General features: G+C 41.4%; 1 protein-coding gene across 1 annotated transcript in view; it reads left to right on the top strand.

Moving 5' to 3' along the window:
- LOC106580620 (succinyl-CoA:3-ketoacid coenzyme A transferase 1, mitochondrial) overlaps window positions 1-22,513 on the top strand; it is a 188,605-nt gene that overhangs the window by 150,662 nt on the left and 15,430 nt on the right. The window contains exon 15 of the mRNA XM_014161871.2: window positions 15,224-15,304. Within this exon, the coding sequence (XP_014017346.1) occupies window positions 15,224-15,304 (81 nt within the window). The remainder of the gene's footprint in view (window positions 1-15,223; window positions 15,305-22,513) is intronic.

Below are 22,513 nucleotides of genomic sequence, written 5' to 3' on the forward strand. Positions count from 1 at the left end.
TTAGGACCCGTGGACAGATAGCCATGACAGATAGGGTTAGGAGCATGTGATGTGCAAGGTGTGTTGGTTCGGCACACACCAGGTCAGTGGCCATCTTCAGCCTTCCACTCAGTAGCCACCGGTACAGGTACAGGATGTCACACTCACACACCCACAGGTTGTTGGCCAGCTCCACAGAACGGAGACTTGGCAGCCCGTCAAAGGCGCTCTCTGGCACTGAGCGCAGGCAGTTGCTGTTGATCTTCAGGACCTGCAAGTTGACCAGTGCATTCAGCGAGGGGAGGTCCAGGGCAGAGATGCAGTTAGCTGACAGGTCTAAGTGGGTGAGGGAGGCTGGCAGGTTCAGAGGCAGGCTGGTTAGTCGGTTCCCTTTCAGAGTCAGAACCTGCAGCCTCCCCAGGCCCAGCAGAGCCCCTGGCTGGATGGTACGGATGCGGTTGTCCTCCAGGTCTAAGCGGGTGAGGTTGCCCAACTGGCGCAGGGCCCCGGTGGTGATGTAGGTGATGCGGTTCTTCTGCAGCTGCAGGGTCTCCAGGCTGGGGGGCAGGCCCCGGGGGAAGTGAGCCAGTTGGTTGTGTCTTGTGATGTTGCTTCAATATATCCACATCATTTTCCTACCTCATGATGCCATCTATTTTGTGAAGTGCACACGTCCCTCCTGCAGCAAAGTACCCCCACAACATGATGCTGCCACCCCCGTGCTTCACGGTTGGGATGGGGCTCTTTGGCTTGCAGGCCTCCCCCATATATATATATATATATATGGGCTCCATTTTTAAGAAATATATTTTGTGATATACTGTAACCTCTCTGAGTGTGATGCGTCAGTTCCTCTAATGAGCGTTGTATTCCACTAATGGATGAATTAATGATTTTAAATTATGCCTTTGACAGTCCCAGAGCTCCCTGTAGGATCCTTGGTGCTCAGATGGACTAATGCTCTCATCCAATACGTACTGGAGCAGTACACCAACCTGATTATGTCAGTAAAATGCAATTCCATGAAAAAGCCTCTGTAATTGAAGTGTTTGTTGCCATGGCTTCCCAGGCCTATGACCGGTAATATAAGTATTTGTGGAAGTTGCTGGCTGTCCAGGCCAATGTAAAAGGTCACCGGCATAAGCGTTCAGGGGGAGGTCAAAAAAGGGAGGTCACAATTCTGTTTGTACATATGTTTACATGGATATGCTTTTTAATAAAAACTATTTGAAACAAGCCATTTCACTTCGTTATTATCATGGCATTTCATTAATATTTTCAGTTGTGCAAAAAGTACCCAATTGTCATACTTGAGTAAAAGTATAGATACTTTCAAGTAAAAGTCACCCAGTAAAATACTACTTGAGTAAGTCAAAAAGTATTTGGTTTTAAATATATTTAAGTATCAAAAGTAAATGTAATTTCTAAAATAGAACTTGTATGTTCTCTTGATGAGTGTGTGATTTTGGCCATTTTCCTGTCTTGATAAGCATTCAAAATGTAACAACTACCTTTGTGTGTCAGAGAAAATGTTTGGAGTAAAATGTACATTATTTTCTTTAGGAATGTAGTGAAGTAAAAGTTATAAATAATTAACTGAAGGGCAGATACCCCAAAAAGGACTTAAGTAGTACTTTAAAGTATTTTTACTTAACCTGTTAGGGCTAGGGGGCAGTATTTACACGGCCGGATAAAAAACGTACCCGATTTAATCTGGTTATTACTACTGCCCAGAAACTAGAATATGCATATAATTATTGGCTTTGGATAGAAAACACCCTAAAGTTTCTAAAACTGTTTGAATGGTGTCTGTGAGTATAACAGAACTCATATGGCAGGCAAAAACCTGAGAAGATTCTGTACAGGAAGTGCCCTCTCTGACCATTCCTTGAGCTTCTTGACTCTTTTTATTGAAAACTTAGGACCTTTGCTGTAACGTGACACTTCCTACGGCTCCCATAGGCTCTCAGAACCCGGGAAAAAGCTGAATGATGTCGAGGCAGCCCCTGGCTGAAAAACATTAGCGCGTTTGGATAGTGGTCGGTCAGAGTACTATGAGACTGAGGCGCGTGCACAAGGCGACCCCATGTTTTAATTTTCTCTCTCTTTGTACTAAAACACAGATTGCCGGTCGGAATATTATCGCTTTTTTACGAGAAAAATGGCATAAAAATGTATTTTAAACAGCGGTTGACATGCTTCGAAGTACGGTAATGGAATATTTAGAATTTTTTTGTCACGAAACGCATCGGGCGCGTCACCCTTCTTTACCCTTTCGGATAGTGTCTTGAACGCACGAACAAAACGCCGCTATTTGGATATAACTATGGATTATTTTGAACCAAACCAACATTTGTTATTGAAGTAGAAGTCCTGGGAGTGCATTCTGACGAAGAACAGCAAAGGTAATAACATTTTTCTTATAGTAAATCTGACTTTGGTGAGGGCTAAACTTGGTGGGTGTCGGGCTATCTACTTAGAATATTGCAAAATGTGCTTTCACCGAAAAGCTATTTTAAAATCGGACATAGCGAGTGCATAGAGGAGTTCTGTATCTATAATTCTTAAAATAATTATGTTTTTTGTGAACGTTTATCGTGAGTAATTTAGTAAATTCACCGGAAGTTTGCGGGGGGTATGCTAGTTCTGAACGTCACATGCTAATGTCAAAAGCTGGTTTTTGATATAAATATGAACTTGATTGAACAAAACATGCATGTATTGTATAACATAATGTCCTAAGATTGTCATCTGATGAAGATCATCAAAGGTTAGTGCTGCATTTAGCTGTGGTTTGGGTTTATGTGACATTATATGCTAGCTTGAAAAATGGGTGTCTGATTATTTCTGGCTGGGTACTCTGCTGACATAATCTAATGTTTTGTTTTCATTGTAAAGCCTTTTTGAAATCGGACAGTGTGGTTAGATTAACGAGAGTCTTGTCTTTAAAATGGTGTAAAATAGTAATATGTTTGAGAAATTGAAGTAATAGCATTTCTAAGGTATTTGAATAACGCGCCACGGGATTGCACTGGCTGTTACGTAGGTGGGACGAAATCGTCCCACTGGCCCTAGAGAAGTTAACCACTGATTATTATTTAGGTTATTACTTATAAATATGATTTTACAAATTAAGAAATGCCAGGTTGTAGAGGATCTGTCGCATTTTCGTATTTACCCAACATGAACAGAGTCAAAATAAAGATATATGCCTACCTTTTCCTTGTCTTTTGGCTTATCTGTGTATCAAAAAATATAATACAGATCCTATTTTGATGCACAAAACCATTCAAACGAAGTCCGATGGGTTTTCTCTCACTTTTCCCAAAATATTTGCATAATGTCACAAACCATGCGGCTACGGTCATTTGATGGCAGTGGCATTGGCACATATATGTAATTTGTTGGGACTTGACTTTAACATTAATCAGAAGACTGTTATTTATCTAGTTAACTAAATATGTTTAATTGTTACATGATTCAATTAAGCATGTAACAATGAATTCATTAGGATCTGGGGTACTGCGAGAGTGGGTATTTAAAGAGTTACCATTTCCCGAATTAAACTCTAAAACGTCTTTACCTATCACATCTATAAACAGTCAACTTATTAATCATAATCTCGTGTCATATCACCATTCTGAATAGTCGTAACCTCCTTGCATCTGCAAAAACCCTAGCCTTACTTATTATCCAGTACTACACAAACTGGTTTAATTATTTATTTACCAGCTAATTAAATGGGAACACAGGATAAACACACACACTGGTTATTGACTGGAGAAGTAATACTCTGAAAACAGGTCCCTAGCGGAATGACAACAACATGGATGCTTGTTAACCTCTTGGGGCTAGGTGGGACGCTAGCGTGCCACCCGTGGTGCACTCCATCAACAGCAGGTGCATTTCAAGAGCGGCAAATTTGAATCCAAATAAATGTCAAAATTCAAATTTTTCAAAAATACAACTATGTTACACCATTTGAAAGATAAACATCTCCTTAATCTAACCACGTTTTACGATTTCAAAAAGGTTTTACGGCGAAAGCATAAATTTAGAGTATGTTAGGACAGTACATTTACAAGAGTTGTGTGTAATGTTTTGTCAAGTCAAAGACAGGGTCACCAAAACCATAAAACCAGCTAAAATGATACACTAACCTTTTACAATCTCCATCAGATGACACTCCTAGGACATTATGTTAGACAATGCATGCATTTTTAGTTCTATCAAGTTGATATTTATATCCAAAAACAGCGTTTTACTATGGCATTGATGTTGAGGAAATCGTTTCCCTCCAATAACCGGCAGTCAAGTCAGCGTCACAAATTAAATAATTAAAATTAGAAAACATTGGTAAAATATTATATTGTCATTTAAAGAATTATAGATTTACATCTTTTGAACGCAATCAACTTGCCAGATTTAAAAATAACCTTACTGGGAAATCACACTTTGCAATAATCTGAGCACTGTGCCCAGAAAAATACGCGTTGCGATACAGACTAGACGTCATGTTGGGGAGATCTAAAATCGAAAATACTATGTAAATAATCCATTACCTTTGATTCTCTTCATCAGATGTCACTTCCAGGTATCACAGGTCCATAACGAATGTAGTTTTGTTCAAAAAAGCTCATCATTTATGTCCAAAAATCTCCGTCTCGTTAGCACATGATGTAAGCCAGCCGGACTTCTCGTCATGAACGAGGGGAAAAAATATATTTCCGTTCGTTCAAACATGTCAAACGTTGTATAGCATAAATCATTAGGGCCTTTTTTAACCAGAACATGAATAATATTCAAGGTGGACGAATGCATAGTCTTTTATAACGTATTGGAACGAGGGTACCCAACATGAAGTAGCGCGCCAGGTGTCTAATGGGACATCACCGTTCCATGGCTCTTGTTCGGTCAGATCTCCCTCCAGAAGACTCAAAACACTTTGTAAAGGCTGGTGACATCTAGTGGAAGCAATAGGAAGTGCCAAAATATTCCTAAACCCCTGTGTTTTTCAATGGGATAGGTTTAAAGTCAATACAACACATCAGGTATCCACTTCCTGTCAGAAAATGTCTCAGGGTTTTGCCTGCCAAATGAGTTCTGTTATACTCACAGACACCATTCAAACAGTTTTGGAAACTTTAGAGTGTTTTCTATCCATATATAATAAGTATATGCATATTCTAGTTACTGGGTAGGATTAGTAACCAGATTAAATCGGGTACATTTTTTTTATCCAGACGTGCAAATGCTGCCCCCTAGACCCAACAGGTTAACCTGTTATGGCTTGATCCCGTTAGCGGGATCGATATGACGACAGCCAGTGAAAGTGCAGGGCGGCAAATTCAAAACAACAAAAATCTCATAATTAACATTTCTCAAACATACAAGTATTATACACCATTTTAAAGATAAGATTCTCCTTAACCTCTATGGGCTAGGTGGGACGCTAGCGTGCCACCCGTGGTGCACTCCATCAACAGCAGGTGCATTTCAAGAGCGGCAAATTTGAATCCAAATAAATGTCAAAATTCAAATTTTTCAAAAATACAACTATTTTACACCATTTGAAAGATAAACATCTCCTTAATCTAACCACGTTTTACGATTTCAAAAAGGTTTTACGGCGAAAGCATAAATTTAGAGTATGTTAGGACAGTATATTTACAAGAGTTGTGTGTAATGTTTTGTCAAGTCAAAGACAGGGTCACCAAAACCATACAACCAGCTAAAATGATGCACTAACCTTTTACAATCTCCATCAGATGACACTCCTAGGACATTATGTTAGACAATGCATGCATTTTTAGTTTTAGAAACTTTAGAGTGTTTTCTATCCATATATAATAAGTATATGCATATTCTAGTTACTGGGTAGGATTAGTAACCAGATTAAATCGGGTACATTTTTTTTATCCAGACGTGCAAATGCTGCCCCCTAGCCCTAACAGGTTAATCCAACCACAGTATCCAATTTCAAAAAGGCTTTACGGCGAAAGCATAACATCAGATTATGTTAGGACAGCGCCTAAACAAGAAAAACCACACAGCCATTTTCCAAGCAAGGAGAGGCATCACAAAAACCAGAAATACAGCTAAACTTAATCACTAACCTTTGATGATCTTCATCAGATGACACTCCCAGGACTCAATGTTACAAAATACATGTATGTTTTGTTCGTTAAAGTTCATATTTATAGCCATAAACCCCATTTTACATTGGCACGTGATGTTCATAAAATGTATTCCCTCCAAAACTACGGTGAATGAGCACATCAATTTACAAAAATACTCATTATAAACGTTGATAAAAATTTACAACAGTTATTGAAAGAATTATAGATACACTTCTCCTTAATGCAACCGCTGTGTCAGATTTTAAAATAGCTTTATGGCGAAAGCACATTTTTCAATATTCTGAGTACAGAGCTCAGCCATCAAAGCAAGCTAAACAGTTACCCGCCAAATTCTGGAGTCAACTAAACTCAGAATTAGTATTATAAATCTTCACTTACCTTTGCTGATCTTTGTCGGAATGCACTCCCAGGACTCCCACTTCCACTAGAATTTTTTATTTTTTTTTAAACTCCATATTTATGTCCTAATACCTCCGTTTTGTTCGCGCGTTCAGATCACTAATCCAAAGGCATAACGTGCGAGCGTAAAACCAGAGACAAAAAGTCAAATATTTCCATTACCGTTCGTGGAAACATGTCCAACGATGTTTACAATCAATCCTTAGGGTCTTTTTAACATAATTCTTCGATAATATTCCAACAGGACAATAGCGTTTTCATTACAAAGGAAAAAGAAGGAGCGGCGTGCCTGAGTGCTCGCACAGTAAACAACTCGTTGGTCCCAGGCTTGAGTCAGCTCCTATTCTCTGCCCAGCAACAGTGAAGCATAAAACAAGGTTCTAAACACTGTTGACATCTAGTGGACACCTTAGGAAGTGCAAAATGACCCCACAGACACTGTAGTTTGAATAGGGATTAGATAGAAAAACTACAAGTCACTTCCTGGTTGGATTTCTTCTCAGGTTTTTGCCTGCCATATGAGTTCTGTTATACTCACAGACATCATTCAAACAGTTTTAGAAACTTCAGAGTGTTTTCTATCCACATATACTAATAATATGCATACTTTAGTTTCTGGGAGTGAGTAGCAGGCAGTTTACTCTGGGCACGTCTGTCATCCAAGCTACTCAATACTGCCACCATCCATAAGAAGTTAATGAAGAGATGGAGAGGGACAGAGACCCTTAGCATTGCCACATTCAGAAACTACTCTCACCTACAATAACCACATACTTTGCACATGAACCAACACCCGCTTTGAGCAAGAAATCATGAATGTTTTTACGTGAAATGCCTGCGTTCGCCGGGCATCTTTCAATGAATGGGGCAGCCTTGGAAAGGGGGTTAGGCCTTTTCGTGGCACGCTTGTAAGGCTTTGATTGTCCGAAATGGTGCCAACAACTCTTCTACTGTTGTCCTTCTTCGTGGTTGTGCGGTATCCGGTGACTTGTCTTGTAGTCCTGAACAGAACTACAGAGTTGATTCTCATTCCATGCGCTCTTGAAGATACTACCTTGAAGATAGGCTAGCCAGCCATATCAATGGTTCCCCAATGGGGTGATGAGAGTAGCGTAATACAATGGTTGGAGCAGAGTAACAGAATGGTCCTACTTAAATTCGTTTTCGTGATTGTCCGCGAGGTGAGTTTATCGTCTCCACCTCGTGTTGAGATTCAAAGTTCAAACCATGTTAAACGTGTAGCTGCCCCTTCACGCTTTTTATGGTTCTATGTGTTTTTTTTCTTAACCCATTATTTATACCTTTTGCTCAAAAGGGGCAGTTCCGGCAGGCTGGCATGCTCCCTGACCTCACTCCGGGCGGTGGTTACTCACTGTGCAAAGTTATGGAAAACAATTATCGCTTATAACTTCTCAAATCACATCCCTCTCCAAAAAAAACACTTGCAGAATTTTCCATATTACATGCACAACCCATAGTATAGAAACGTCATCCATGTAGTGGGTATACTTTCCAAGTTACAGTATTTCCTTTATAAAATTAATGACATTTAAAAAATAACAAACCAAATGTTCTATAGATTGCTTCTGACCATTTCCCACGTTCTACGTTAGAAATATTGTTTTCATACTTGCTTTTGAACGTGTTTCTGTTGAGACAAAGCTGGATCTTCTCCTTTGATTTACAACAGAATGCGAGTTTTTAATCCCAACTAGTTCTTTCCTTGCTCCTCTGAAGTTATTCATTGCAAACCTGATCTGACCTATTTGGATTCTTGTGGACAGTCATGACAGTCCCCCTCTGGTGGGTTCAATCTTGGAAAGATTCTGCAAGTTGCAACCCACCACAAGAATCACCACGGGATATCCTGGTTGTGGATCGTCGTGACATCTTCAAAGAGAGGACGCCGTAATGACAGTAATAATGTAGCCTAAACTGCTGAAAATAGGCCTTTCACAAGATTAAATATTATTTGATTGTTATTAAAGAGATGGTGTCCAGACAGACTACTTTAGGAAACTTTGAATGGATATATCGGCCTATAGACAGAATCAGCGAAGTCACACATTCACACCCCCTGTAAAAGCACCCGTCAATCAAAGCCACCAGCGAATGTCAGACATGAGTAAATATTTCTCCTTTCCTTAAAACGTATTAAAAAATCTAGGCCTTCCTTAGGCCTTCCGAAAGTAGGTTATAAGATAATGAATTGGCAAGGAAAGTATGAAAGGGGACAGCTGTGCTCTAGTATGAAAATGAAATTGACAATTGTTTAAAATAGAAACAAATACACTCAACATGTCCATAACCTATTTATCAGCGATGCTGATTATTGAGTGAGAGAGTGTTGGATAGATTGTTCAAATCCTGTGAGGAATTTTTACAATTTGACTTTGCTGACGTACTGTGTGAGGTGAAGAAAAAATTACTTAGAAGCCAAGCTAGGAACTTTCCTACATTTGACATTTGCGAGAAGCAGGCCAGGTACTTCTATGCGTGCTCAGGCACGAACACTCCGTCAAAATTTAACAGGACAGAGAAACCAGACATGATGGTATGAAATAAACCCAAACTTTTTCTCACAAGCGTTGCAGGTTTTGAATTCTGCAAACAACGTTTCCACTCCGAGAATGAGAACGGTAAATTATTATAATTAACACATGGATTAACAGAAATGTATGTAACCAAATGACAGGGATTAATGGTAAATTGCTTGTTTTACAAACAGTAGGCGACCACATGGGAATTCATAAGAGTCCATTAAGGGCCGACACTGTATAGCCTCGGCTACTATTCTACTTTGTGGAAATAGGAGGGCGGCACTTTTAAAAAAATCTCACCTGGGGCGGCATATCAGCTTGGACCGGGCCTGATCAGCGTTGATTCGCCTACAAATTAAGAAAAGTTTCCTTTTCAAAGTATACCATGCCAGGTTGGAGAGGATTGGTGCATTGTCCATTTGACAAAACATTAGCCCATTGTAGGCCTCAGAGACAGAACCTTGTCGACTGCTGTTGAATAATTAACAAATAGTCCTTTTTTTAAGACGACCAATTTATTTATTTACTAGCAAGTAATGAAAACGTGCGTTGAATAAAATAAAGTCTACACATCAAATATTTATTTTTTTCTGAAGTAACATAGACTATAGCGCTCTACACCTCCGCACATCTAGCCGATTAGCTGCTGGAGCATCACTACACCTCCGCACATCTAGCCGATTAGCTGCTGGAGCATCACTACACCACCGCACATCTAGCCGATTACCTGCTGGAGCATCACTACACCTCCGCACATCTAGCCGATTAGCTGCTGGAGCATCACTACACCACCGCACATCTAGCCGATTAGCTGCTGGAGCATCACTACACCACCGCACATCTAGCCGATTAGCTGCTGGAGCATCACTACACCACCACACATCTAGCCGATTAGCTACTGGAGCATCACTACATCACCGCACATCTAGCCGATTAGCTGCTGGAGCATCACTACACCTCCGCACATCTAGCCGATTAGCTGCTGGAGCATCACTACACCACCGCACATCTAGCCGATTACCTGCTGGAGCATCACTACACCTCCGCACATCTAGCCGATTAGCTGCTGGAGCATCACTACACCACCGCACATCTAGCCGATTAGCTGCTGGAGCATCACTACACCACCGCACATCTAGCCGATTAGCTGCTGGAGCATCACTACACCACCACACATCTAGCCGATTAGCTGCTGGAGCATCACTACATCACCGCACATCTAGCCGATTAGCTGCTGGAGCATCCCTACACCACCGCACATCTAGCCGATTAGCTGCTGGAGCATCACTACACCACCACACATCTAGCCGATTAGCTGCTGGAGCATCACTACACCACCACACATCTAGCCGATTAGCTGCTGGAGCATCAAAGGACAGTTGGAAAGAGGAGGAGATGTAGAAAGTTTAATAAACAGACTAAGTTCGCAAAACAATCATCTATAATCATTAGTTAACACACTGCTATTAGGTCAAGATTATCTACAGTTGAAGTCGGAAGTTTACATACAGTTAGGTTGGAGTCATTAAAACTCGTTTTTCAAGCACTCTACAAACTTCTAGTTAACAAACTATAGTTTTGGCAAGTCGGTTGGGACATCTACTTTGGGCATGACACAAGTAATTTTCCCAATAATTGTTTACAGACAGATTATTTCACTTACAATTCACTGTATCACAATTCCACTGGGTCACAAGTTTACATACACTAAGTTGACTGTGCCTTGAAACAGCATTGGAAATTTCCAGAAAATTATGTCATGGCTTTAGAAGCTTCTGATAGGCTAATTGACATACTTTGAGTCAATTGGAGGTGTACCTGTGGATGTATTTCAAGGCCTACCTTCAAACTCGGTGCCTCTTTGCTTGACATCATGGGAAAATCAAAAGAAATCAGCCAAGACCTCAGGAAAATAATTGTAGACCTCAATCAGTCTGGTTCATCCTTGGGAGCAATTTCCAAACGCCTGAAGGTACCACGTTCATCTGTACAAACAATAGTACGCGAGTATAAACACCATGGGACCATGCAGCCGTCATACCGCTCAGGAAGGAGACGTGTTCTGTCTCCTAGAGATGAACGTACTTTGGTGAGAAAAGTGCAAATCAATCCCAGAACAACAGCAAAGACCTTGTGAAGATGCTGGAGGAAACAGGTACAAAAGTATCTATATCTACAGTGGGAAGCTTGTGGAAGGCTACCCGAAACATTTGACCCAAGTTAAACAACAATATAAAGGTACCAAATACTAATTGAGTGTATGTAAACTTATTACCCACTGGTAATGTGATGAAAAAAATAAAAGCTGAAATAAATTATTCTCTCTACTATTATTCTGACATTTCACATTCTTAAAATAAAGTGATGATATTAACTGACCTAAGACATGGAATTTTTACTAGGAATAAATGTCAGGAATTGTGAAAAACTGAGTTCAAATGTATTTGGCTAAGGTGTATGTAAACTTCCGACTTCAACTGTACATCAGTGGTTCCCAAACTTTTTATAGTCCCCATACCCTTTCAAACATTCAACCTCCAGCTGCGTACCCTCTGTAGCACCAGGGTCAGCGCACTCTCAAATGTTGTTTTTTTGCCATCATTGTAAGCCTGCCACACACACTATACGATATGTTTATTAAACATAAGAATGAGTGTGGGTTTTTGTCACAAACCGGCTCGTGGGAAGTGACAAAGAGCTCTTATAGGACCAGAGCACAAAATAATAATACAATAATAATCAATAATTTTTCTCTTTTATTTGTTAATCGAAAATTGTAAATGACTCACCACAGGTAATGAGAAGTTTGTGCTTCAAAGGATGCTCTTAACTCTGCAATGTTGGGTGGTATTGGAGAGAGTCCCAGTCTTAAATAATTCTCCACACACAGTCTGTGCCTGTGTTTAGTTTTCATGCTAGTGAGGGCCGAGAATCCACTCTCACATAGGTAGGTGGTTGCAAAGGGCATCAGTGTCTTAACAGCGCGATTTTCCAAGGTAGGATACTTTGAGCGCAGCACAATACAGAAATCTGGCAGTGGCTTCTGATTAAATTCAATTTTCACAGAACCGCTTGTTACAATTTCGATGAGACTCTCTTGTTCTGATATCGGTAGGTGGACTGGAGGCAGGGCTGGAGGCAGTTGTTTGTGTCCATCCGTTTCCGGAAAGTACCTGCGTAATTGCACACCCAACTCACTCAGGTGCTTCGCTATATCACGTTTGACATTGTCCGTAAGCTTGAGTTCGTTTGCACACAAAAAATCCTACAATGATGGAAAGACCTGTGTGTTGTCCTTGTTAATGCAGACAGAAAAGAGCTCCAACTTTTTAATCATAGCCTCAATTTTGTCCCGCACATTGGATATAGTTGCGGAGAGTCCCTGTAATCCTAGATTCAGATCATTCAGGCGAGAAAAAACATCACCCAGCTAGGCCAGTCGTGTGAGAAACTCATCATGCAAGCATTCGGACAAGTGAAAGTTGTGGCCGGTAAAAATAACTTCAGCTCGTCTCTCAATTAAAAAAAAACATGTCAATAATTTGCCCCTTGATAACTTCTGTATTTTGTAAAAGCCTTACATGGTCGCTGCCGATATCATTGCATAGTGCAGAAAATACACGAGAGTTCAGGGGCCTTGCTTTAACAAAGTTAACCATTTTCACTGTAGTGTCCAAAACGTCTTTCAAGCTGTCAGGCATTCCCTTGGCAGCAAAAGCCTCTCAGTGGATGCTGCAGTGTACCCAAGTGGCCTCGGGAGCAACTGCTTGCACGCACGTTACCACTCCACTATGTCTCCCTGTCATGGCTTTTGCGCCATCAGTATAGACACCAACACATCTTGACCACCGAAGTCCATTTGATGTCACAAATCTGTCCAGTACTTTAAAAATATCCTCTCCTGGTTTCCAGAAGACATTTACATTTAGATTTACGTCATTTAGCAGACACTCTTATCCAGAGCGACATACAAATTGGTGCATTCACCTTATGATATCCAGTGGAACAACCACTTTACAATAGTACATCTATATCTTTTTTGGGGGGAGGGTGGGGGGGGGGGGGTTAGAAGGATTACTTAATCCTATCCCAGGTATTCCTTAAAGAGGATGTCTTCCTTAATTGACCCCCATAAACGTAACGGACATATACCAGGAGCTGTGCCAGGCCCGCCACGTTTGTTGACTCATCTAGCTGTAACGCATAGAATTCACTGGCTTGTATGCGAAGCAGTAATTGTTTCAAAACATCTCCTGCCGTGTCACTGATGCGTCATGAAACAGTGTTGTATAGTTTTTTTGGCCTTCTCCACCAAATTGTCACAGCCATATCCGCAGGAAGAATTAAGTCCTCCGCAATAGTATGGGGCTTGCCTGTCTTAGCCACTCGGTAGCTCACCATATAAGACGCTTCTAGCCCCTTCTTATTAATGGTATCTGTTGCTTTTATACATGTCTTACTACTCGAAAGTGGTCTTAATTCTCGCTCAAAAAGCTCCCGTGGCTTATTTTTCAAATTGCCATGTTTTGTTTCAAAATGTCTGCGCAAGAGTGAATGTTTCATCGAGTTGTGAGATAGTACTTTTGCACAAATAACACACTGTGGCTGAGGAAAGGCACTACTCCAAATATAAGTGAACCCCAAATCAATGTAGTTCTCATCATATTTGCACCTGTCTGATGGTCCAACATCACTGTCTGTTGTTCGGTGCTTTCCTAGGTAAGGGGTCAGTAGCTCTTCGGCTGCATCAGATTCACAACTGTCGATGTCCATGTTAGCTAGGCTATCAACAAATGTAGAATTACTGATGCTAGCATTGGATGTGCTCGTTGAAGAAGAACAACTTGTGTTGTCGACAGGTGCAGGTGTAGTACTGCTGGTAGTAGCAGTACTACCAGTAGAGCTGGTATGTGTCTCTATGGACACGGGCCTTACTAAATGGACTGTTTGAAAATGTGAAGATTTTTTAAATATATATATATATATATATATATATATATATATATATATATTTTTTTTTTTTAAATGAGTATCACATTTTTATTTGGCGTACCCCTGGGGGTAAGCATTCTCCAGTTTGGGAATACCTAATCTACATGAAAATAAAGTTAAGATCAATGTAGGCCTATGTAAACGGTTTTGACTATTTTATTTTCATGACGGTCTTCATCCATAAACGTCACAGCTCTACCTGTGACCTATAATTAGAGTATTTGTGGCTGTCTAGGTCTATGATCTGTAATGGGAATATTTGTAGCTGTCCAGTCTTATGACCTGTAATGGGAGTATTTGTGGCTGTGGCTATCCAGTCCTATGATCTGTAATGGGAGTATTTGTGGCTGTCTAGGCCTATGACCTGTAATGGGAGTATTGTGGCTGTCCAGTCTTATGACCTGTAATGGGAGTATTTGTGGCTGTCTAGGCCTATGATCTGTAATGGGAGTATTGTGGCTGTCCAGTCTTATGACCTGTAATGGGAGTATTTGTGGCTGTGGTTGTCCAGTCCTATGACCTGTAATGGGAGTATTTGTGGCTGTGGCTATCCAGTCCTATGACCTGTAATGGGAGTATTTGTGGCTGTCTAGGCCTATGATCTGTAATGGGAGTATCTGTGGCTGTCTAGGCCTATGATCTGTAATGGGAGTATTGTGGCTGTCCAGTCCTATGACCTGTAATGGGAGTATTTGTGGCTGTGGCTATCCAGTCTTATGATCTGTAATGGGAGTATTTGTGGCTGTCTAGGCCTATGATCTGTAATGGGAGTATTGTGGCTGTCCAGTCCTATGACCTGTAATGGGAGTATTTGTGGCTGTGACTGTCCAGTCCTATGATCTGTAATTGGAGTATTTGTGGGTGTGAATCACACACCCCTAGGACAGAGGTACCTTATAGAACAGAAACATTAACTCATGCTCTGGAATGCGGTATCACCCACAGACATCATACATCTTCCAGAGGCCCATCCTCAGTAGAACACACACAGATGAGCGTTCTAACAACCCCTTATTCTGTTGCATAAAACAACCATTTGATGCAATAATGGCATTATAACAATCTCTTGTAATTTCTCCACCATACCAGTTCAACTGGGTCGTTGCGTATGACCTTTAACATGACCTTTGCTCTCTCTCTCTCTCTCTCTCTCTTTCCTTTGTTCTTTGTCAGGGAGGAAAATTCAAGATTCTGGACACATGCAACCTGCCACTGACAGGAAAACAGTGTGTGGATCGGATCATCACTGAAAAGGTGTGTGTGTGTGTGTGTGTGTGTGTGTGTGTGTGTGTGTGTGTGTGTGTGTGTGTGTGTGTGTGTGTGTGCGTGTGCGTGTGTGTTTCTGTTACGTATTTTCCGTTTGCCAAGGTGTCCTCCATATCTTTGTTGTCTAGATTAAATTTACTGGCTTTGCTATACAAATCAAACTCCTCACAACACAGCCCTCATGTGAATCTCTTCCACACAGAAAGATTGAAGTGACTCTTCAAAACAACTCTGTATAATCCAGGTATTTTGGAGTCCAACTGGGGCTATTTAGACGCCTGGGTTATATTATAACTAAACTAAATATGAGTCATAATGTCAGGCTTTATGTGAAACTCTTTCCTCTGGTGACTATACAGTCCTACTGACTCACTGTAGTCCTAGAGCTGACACGCTCCTCTCCAGCTCACTGTAGTCCTAGAGCTGACACGCTCCTCTCCAGCTCACTGTAGTCCTAGAGCTGACACGCTCCTCTCCAGCTCACTGTAGTCCTAGAGCTGACACGCTCCATTCCAGCTCACTGTAGTCCTAGAGCTGACACGCTCCTCTCCAGCTCACTGTAGTCCTAGAGCTGACACGCTCCTCTCCAGCTCACAGAATGATGCAGGTTTATAGCATTGGAAAAGGTTGAAAGATCACAAACAGAATCGCTTGGCCTTGGCGGTTGGAAGCCACTGGGCTTGTTTCAGTATTCTAAACAATACACCCAATCTTTTTACCTGGTAAATGTACAGTGAGGGAAAAACGTATTTGATCCCCTGCTAATTTTGTACGTTTGCCCACTGACAAAGAAATTATCAGTCTATAGTTTTAATGGTAGATTTATTTGAACAGTGAGAGACAGAATAACAACAACAAAAATCCAGAAAAACACATGTCAAAAATGTTATAAATGGATTTGCATTTTAATGAGGGAAATAAGTATTTGACCCTCTCTCAATCAGAAAAATGTCTGTCTCCCAGGGGTCTTTTATACAGGTAACGAGCTGAGATTAGGAGCACACTCTTAAAGGGAGTGCTCCTAATCTCAGTTTGTTACCTGTATAAAAGACACCTGTCCACAGAAGCAATCAATCAATCCGATTCCAAACTCTCCACCATGGCCAAGAACAAAGAGCTCTCCAAGGATGTCAGGGACAAGATTGTAGACCTACACAAGGCTGGAATGGGCTACAAGACCATCGCCAAGCAGCTTGGTGAGAAGGTGACAACAGTTGGTGCGATTATTCGCAAATGGAAGAAACACAAAATAACTGTCAATCTCCCTCGGCCTGGGGCTTCATGCAAGATCTCACCTCGTGGAGTTGCAATGATCATGAGAACGGTGAGGAATCAGCCCAGAACTACACGGGAGGATCTTGTCAATGATCTCAAGGCAGCTGGGACCATAGTCACCAAGAAAACAATTGGAAACACACTACGCCGTGAAGGACTGAAATCCTGCAGTGCCCGCAAGGTCCCCCAACCTCAAGAAAGCACATTTACAGGCCCGTCTGAAGTTTGCCAATGAACATCTGAATGATTCAGAGGACAACTGGGTGAAAGTGTTGTGGTCAGATGAGACCAAAATGGAGCTCTTTGGCATCAACTCAACTCGCCGTGTTTGGAGGAGGAGGAATGCTGCCTATGACCCCAAGAACACCATCCCCACCGTCAAACATGGAGGTGGAAACATTATGCTTTGGGGGTGTTTTTCTGCTAAGGGGACAGGACAACTTCACCGCATCAAAGGGACGATGGACGGGGCCATGTACCGTCAAATCTTGGGTGAGAACCTCCTTCCCTCAGCCAGGGCATTGAAAATGGGTCATGGATGGGTATTCCAGCATGACAATGACCCAAAACACATGGCCAAGGCAACAAAGGAGTGGCTCAAGAAGAAGCACATTAAGGTTCTGGAGTGGCCTAGCCAGTCTCCAGACCTGAATCCCATAGAAAATCTGTGGAGGGAGCTGAAGGTTCAAGTTGCCAAACGTCAGCCTCGAAACCTTAATGACTTGCAGAAGATCTGCAAAGAGGAGTGGGACAAAATCCCTCCTGAGATGTGTGCAAACCTGGTGGCCAACTACAAGAAACGTCTGACCTCTGTGATTGCAAACAAGGGTTTTGCTACCAAGTACTAAGTCATGTTTTTCAGAGGGGTCAAATATTTATTTCCCTCATTAAAATGCAAATCAATTTATAACATTTTTGACATGCGTTTTTCTGGATTTTTTTTGTTGTTATTCTGTCTCTCACTGTTCAAATAAACCTACCATTAAAATTATAGACTGATCATTTCTTTGTCAGTGGGCAAACGTACAAAATCAGCAGGGGATCAAATACTTTTTTCCCTCACTGTATTGTATAGACAAAGACACACTGAAAGAGAGATGGAAACACACACACACACACACACACACACACACACACACACACACACACACACACACACACACACACACACACACACACACACACACACACACACACACACACACACACACACACATCAGGGACTGATAGATAGTATTGATGCTACAGAGAGACGTGGGGAGATGGAAATTACTTTTATTTTGTTAGCCATAATCCAATCAGCAGATTTCTGCTAGGACGCCCAATCTTGATTTGACATCCCAGAATGTAGGGCTGTCTTCTACAATGGCGAATGTTATGATGTTAACAGCTCCACCACATGGCCCAACGTACCGATAGTAATGCTTCATCTGGAAATCCCTAAAGAGCTGTAACGTTCTTACGTTTGCAAAGCTGCAGAAATAATTACCATTACAGTATAAAAAAAAGCATTAGGATTTCTAACATTTCAGTAATCATTTGTACTTTTTGTAAATTAATCAATCAAAGAATATAATGTTTTCGTAATGTTTGAGAAACCACAGTTATTTCTTATGGTAGGATTGTAAAATGTTCTAGCAACGTGTTTGCTGCAGCCAATATTTTTGTTCTAAATGACAGACTCAGAGGATGCCTATCACACATAACTAGCTGGTACTTGTTTCAATCATAATATCACCTAGCTAGCAGGTACTAGCTAGCTAGCAACTCCTTTATAAGTTGTGAGCTTACACCGCGGGACTTATAGGTACCCAGCGTCACGGCTTCATTGCTCCAGACCACCACAAGGGGATTAGAGCACTCACCAAGGTTTTTATATGAACAATCATATCGAGTGGTTACAATTACGAATTTGATGCGGGCCACCCGTCTCTGGTGACTTCAGCAAAGATGGCTGACAAAACATTACGGGTAAGCAGATATATGTAGTTATAACGAGTCAAGCAAAATAATTACAATTGAGAGGAATATGTTAGTTAATGTAGAGACAAACAATTGTGCATATTCTTTTACGAAAATCACTATTTAGCAAGTTTTTTTCACAGGCATATCAAACTCATTCATTATAGCAAGCAGGGAGCAGGTTTCGAACCCTCAACATTCTTGCCCGAAGTCCAGCACGCTATCGACTGTGCCTAAATATATTAATTGGGGTTGGGGCCGATTGTGGATAAAAACACTTTAGCAGTTGTAATCTTTAAAATGGAAAGGAGAAAAAGTATTATTATTTTTTCACAAGCGTAGCAGGATGGGCTATTAGCTGAACAATAGACTATTCAACCTTTACTAAAGAATTCTCTAATAGCCGAGCAAGGTGTGAACCCCCCTCCCCGCCCCTACTTGCAACAAATAAGTTCAGGATTATCTAGAAAAAGCAGCGGAGATGGGCAATAGGTTTCTAAGAAGAGGATATTCTCCACAATGTGGGGATGAAGCTCTTGATTTGGCATTGGGGTAAACACGTGATGAACTGCTACAAAAAAGACCCGCTAAAGCTAAAGAACACTGTAATGTTCACAACTACATATACTTTGAACTTGCGAAAAGTGGGAGATGCTGTCAAGAAACACTGGCATGTTTTATTTACGTGATAAATTGGTCCATGCCAACTGCCAGCCACAAAAGAAAATCAGCCAGAATGTTTTGGGATTTTCACCCTCCAGACATTATTTCCTAAAGGTCTTAATGATGAAATGCCTATGTATGTTATGTTGTAAATTTGAACATGAATTATGCCCCTATTTCAGATTACTCTGATGTTTTTCTTACCCTGTACCCAATGATTCATGAAACCTTGCTTGGTAGGTCGAGATCCTCATTGTACACACTTCATTTGAATATTTATGAAATACATATTGTTATATTTGGTAGCACTTATTCGTTTTTCCTTTGCCTCCAACCCCTTTCGATGCGTGGAACAGATGTGGGTGTGGCTAGGTCTACATAAGGGTGCTAATTTAAAAAACTCACAAAAGCTGTGATTAAGGCCGATACGTAAAGCTTCGTAAAGATCAGTGATACGATCAAGAGCTGTGTGCGGGTTCCCTCTTTTTCCTCATCTTATCTGGCTGTTGCCATGCACCTGTAAAAAAGATAGGTCAGATGTGCGAGTGTCTTTTTGAATTTAGAATTTGACTTTGTAAAAAACAAGAGGGCTTAATTGGAGTCTATTTCTTTGGAGCCTAGACCTCTTTAAAACAACTTAACTGGCTGAGGTAGGCTATGAGGCTTAACAGACGAATTGAAGTAGGATTTTTTTTATTAGGCCTACTGGTCAAAAATGTAGCATCCTACATAAACCATAATTTAAAGAAAACAATTCTGCACGTTCGAACTAAAACAATGTAATTAAAAAGAAAGCGCACATTTGTAATTTCCAAACTCTAAAAGTAATTGGAAAGGTAGATACAAATTATGTGTGACATTGTGGTTACAATAAAGAATGTAGCCATCATGCGAATGGTTCCTATTAGCAGGACAATAGACTTTTTATAGCCCGGCTACTGTTGTGGAAATCCCTCAATTTGCAATCTATTCGATGCCTAAGTATTCTGAAGTGTTACATTTCTAACTCAAAACAGCATTACTTCATCAACATCTTTATGCTTTCATTAATCTTCTTGATCTCCTTCCTTTTTTTCTGTATCAATTTTGATCAAATTGCTCAAGGGCCACAGTTGATTCGTCTGTGAAGATAACATTATTGAATGTCTCGCCAGCTTTGATCCATGCCTGGGACGCAGGACGCAAAGTTCTTTATTTGTCATACGAATCTTTGGGTCGAAACTACAGAACAGTACAAAACAAGCGAACACACATGGTTAATGTTCTAAGAATTTTTGTTATACACTGCTCAAAAAAATAAAGGGAACACTTAAACAACACAATGTAACTCCAAGTCAATCACACTTCTGTGAAATCGTACTGTCCAGTTAGGAAGCAACACTGATTGACAATACATTTCACATGCTGTTGTGCAAATGGAATAGACAACAGGTGGAAATTATAGGCAATTAGCAAGACACCCCCAATAAAGGAGTGGTTCAGCAGGTGGTGACCACAGATCACTTCTCAGTTCCTATGCTTCCTGGCTGATGTTTTGGTCACTTTTGAATGCTGGCGGTGCTTTCACTCTAGTGGTAGCATGAGACGGAGTCTACAACCCACACAAGTGGCTCAGGTAGTGCAGCTCATCCAGGATGGCACATCAATGCGAGCTGTGGCAAGAAGGTTTGCTGTGTCTGTCAGCGTAGTGTCCAGAGCATGGAGGCGTTACCAGGAGACAGGCCAGTACATCAGGAGACGTGGAGGAAGCCGTAGGAGGGCAACAACCCAGCAGCAGGACCGCTACCTCTGCCTTTATGCAACGAGGATCTCCAGCAGGCCACAAATGTGCATGTGTCTGCTCAAACGGTCAGAAACAGACTCCATGAGGGAGGTATGAGGGCCTGACGTCCACAGGTGGGGGTTGTGCTTACAGCCCAACACCATGCAGGACGTTTGGCATTTGCCAGAGAACACCAAGACTGGCAAATTCGCCACTGGTGCCCTGTGCTCTTCACAGAAGAAAGCAGGTTCACACTGAGCACGTGACAGACGTGACAGTCTGGAGACGCCGTGGAGAACGTTCTGCTGCCTGCAACATCCTCCAGCATGACCGGTTTGGCGGTGGGTCAGTCATGATGTGGGGTGGCATTTCTTTGGGGGGCCGCACAGCCCTCCATGTGCTCGCCAGAGGTAGCCTGACTGCCATTAGGTACCGAGATGAGATCCTCAGACCCCTTGTGAGACCATATGCTAGTGCGGTTGGCCCTGGGTTCCTCCTAATGCAAGACAATGCTAGACCTCATGTGGCTGGAGTGTGTCAGCAGTTCCTGCAAGAGGAAGGCATTGATGCTATGGACTGGCCCGCCCATTCCCCAGACCTGAATCCAATTGAGCACATCTGGGACATCATGTCTCGCTCCATCCACCAATGCCACGTTGCACCACAGACTGTCCAGGAGTTGGCGGATGCTTTAGTCCAGGTCTGGGAGGAGATCTCTCAGGAGACCATCTGCCACCTCATCAGGAGCATGCCCATGCGTTGTAGGGAGGTCATACAAGCACGTGGAGGCCACACACACTACTGAGCCTCATTTTGACTTGTTTTCAGGACATTACATCAAAGTTGGATCAGCCTGTAGTGTGGTTTTCCACTTTAATTTTGAGTGTGACTCCAAATCCAGACCTCCATGGGTTGATAAATTGGATTTCCATTGATTATTTTTGTGTGATTTTGTTGTCAGCACATTCAACTATGCAAAGAAAAAAGTATTTAATAAGATTATTTCTTTCATTCAGATCTAGGATGTGTTGTTTAAGTGTTCCCTTTATTTTTTTGAGCAGTATATATATTATGATGAATGAAGATGATGAGCGATCTGCAAAGTTAATCTGTAATCTGTGGACATCACGGCTCGGTAAATAATGTTTTATATATAGATATTATTATATAAAATGTTTTTTATATTTAAACATATATTTATATTATGTATTTATATTATATAAAACATTTCTTACCGAGCCGTGATGTCCACAGATTACAGATTGCCTTTGCCGATCGCTCATCATCTTCATTCATCAGTGAGTCAATGGCTTGAATAGTCATTGACTCACTCACGCGTTGAAAAGGGCAAGGTACGAGATGGAGTCACAATCCATGCCAGGCACACCTGTGAGCTCTGGAACTTCACCTCCGACAGGCAGAGTCAACATACAGTAGTACATGGCCGGTTCATCAGGTTTTCGGTTCACCCTGACATTTCCATTCCTCTTCTGACAACAGAACTTGACCAACTGCTCACCAGGCACAACAAGGTC

The sequence above is a fragment of the Salmo salar genome, chromosome ssa20 (assembly GCF_905237065.1).
Source record: "Salmo salar chromosome ssa20, Ssal_v3.1, whole genome shotgun sequence".
Taxonomy (NCBI): Eukaryota; Metazoa; Chordata; class Actinopteri; order Salmoniformes; family Salmonidae; genus Salmo; species Salmo salar.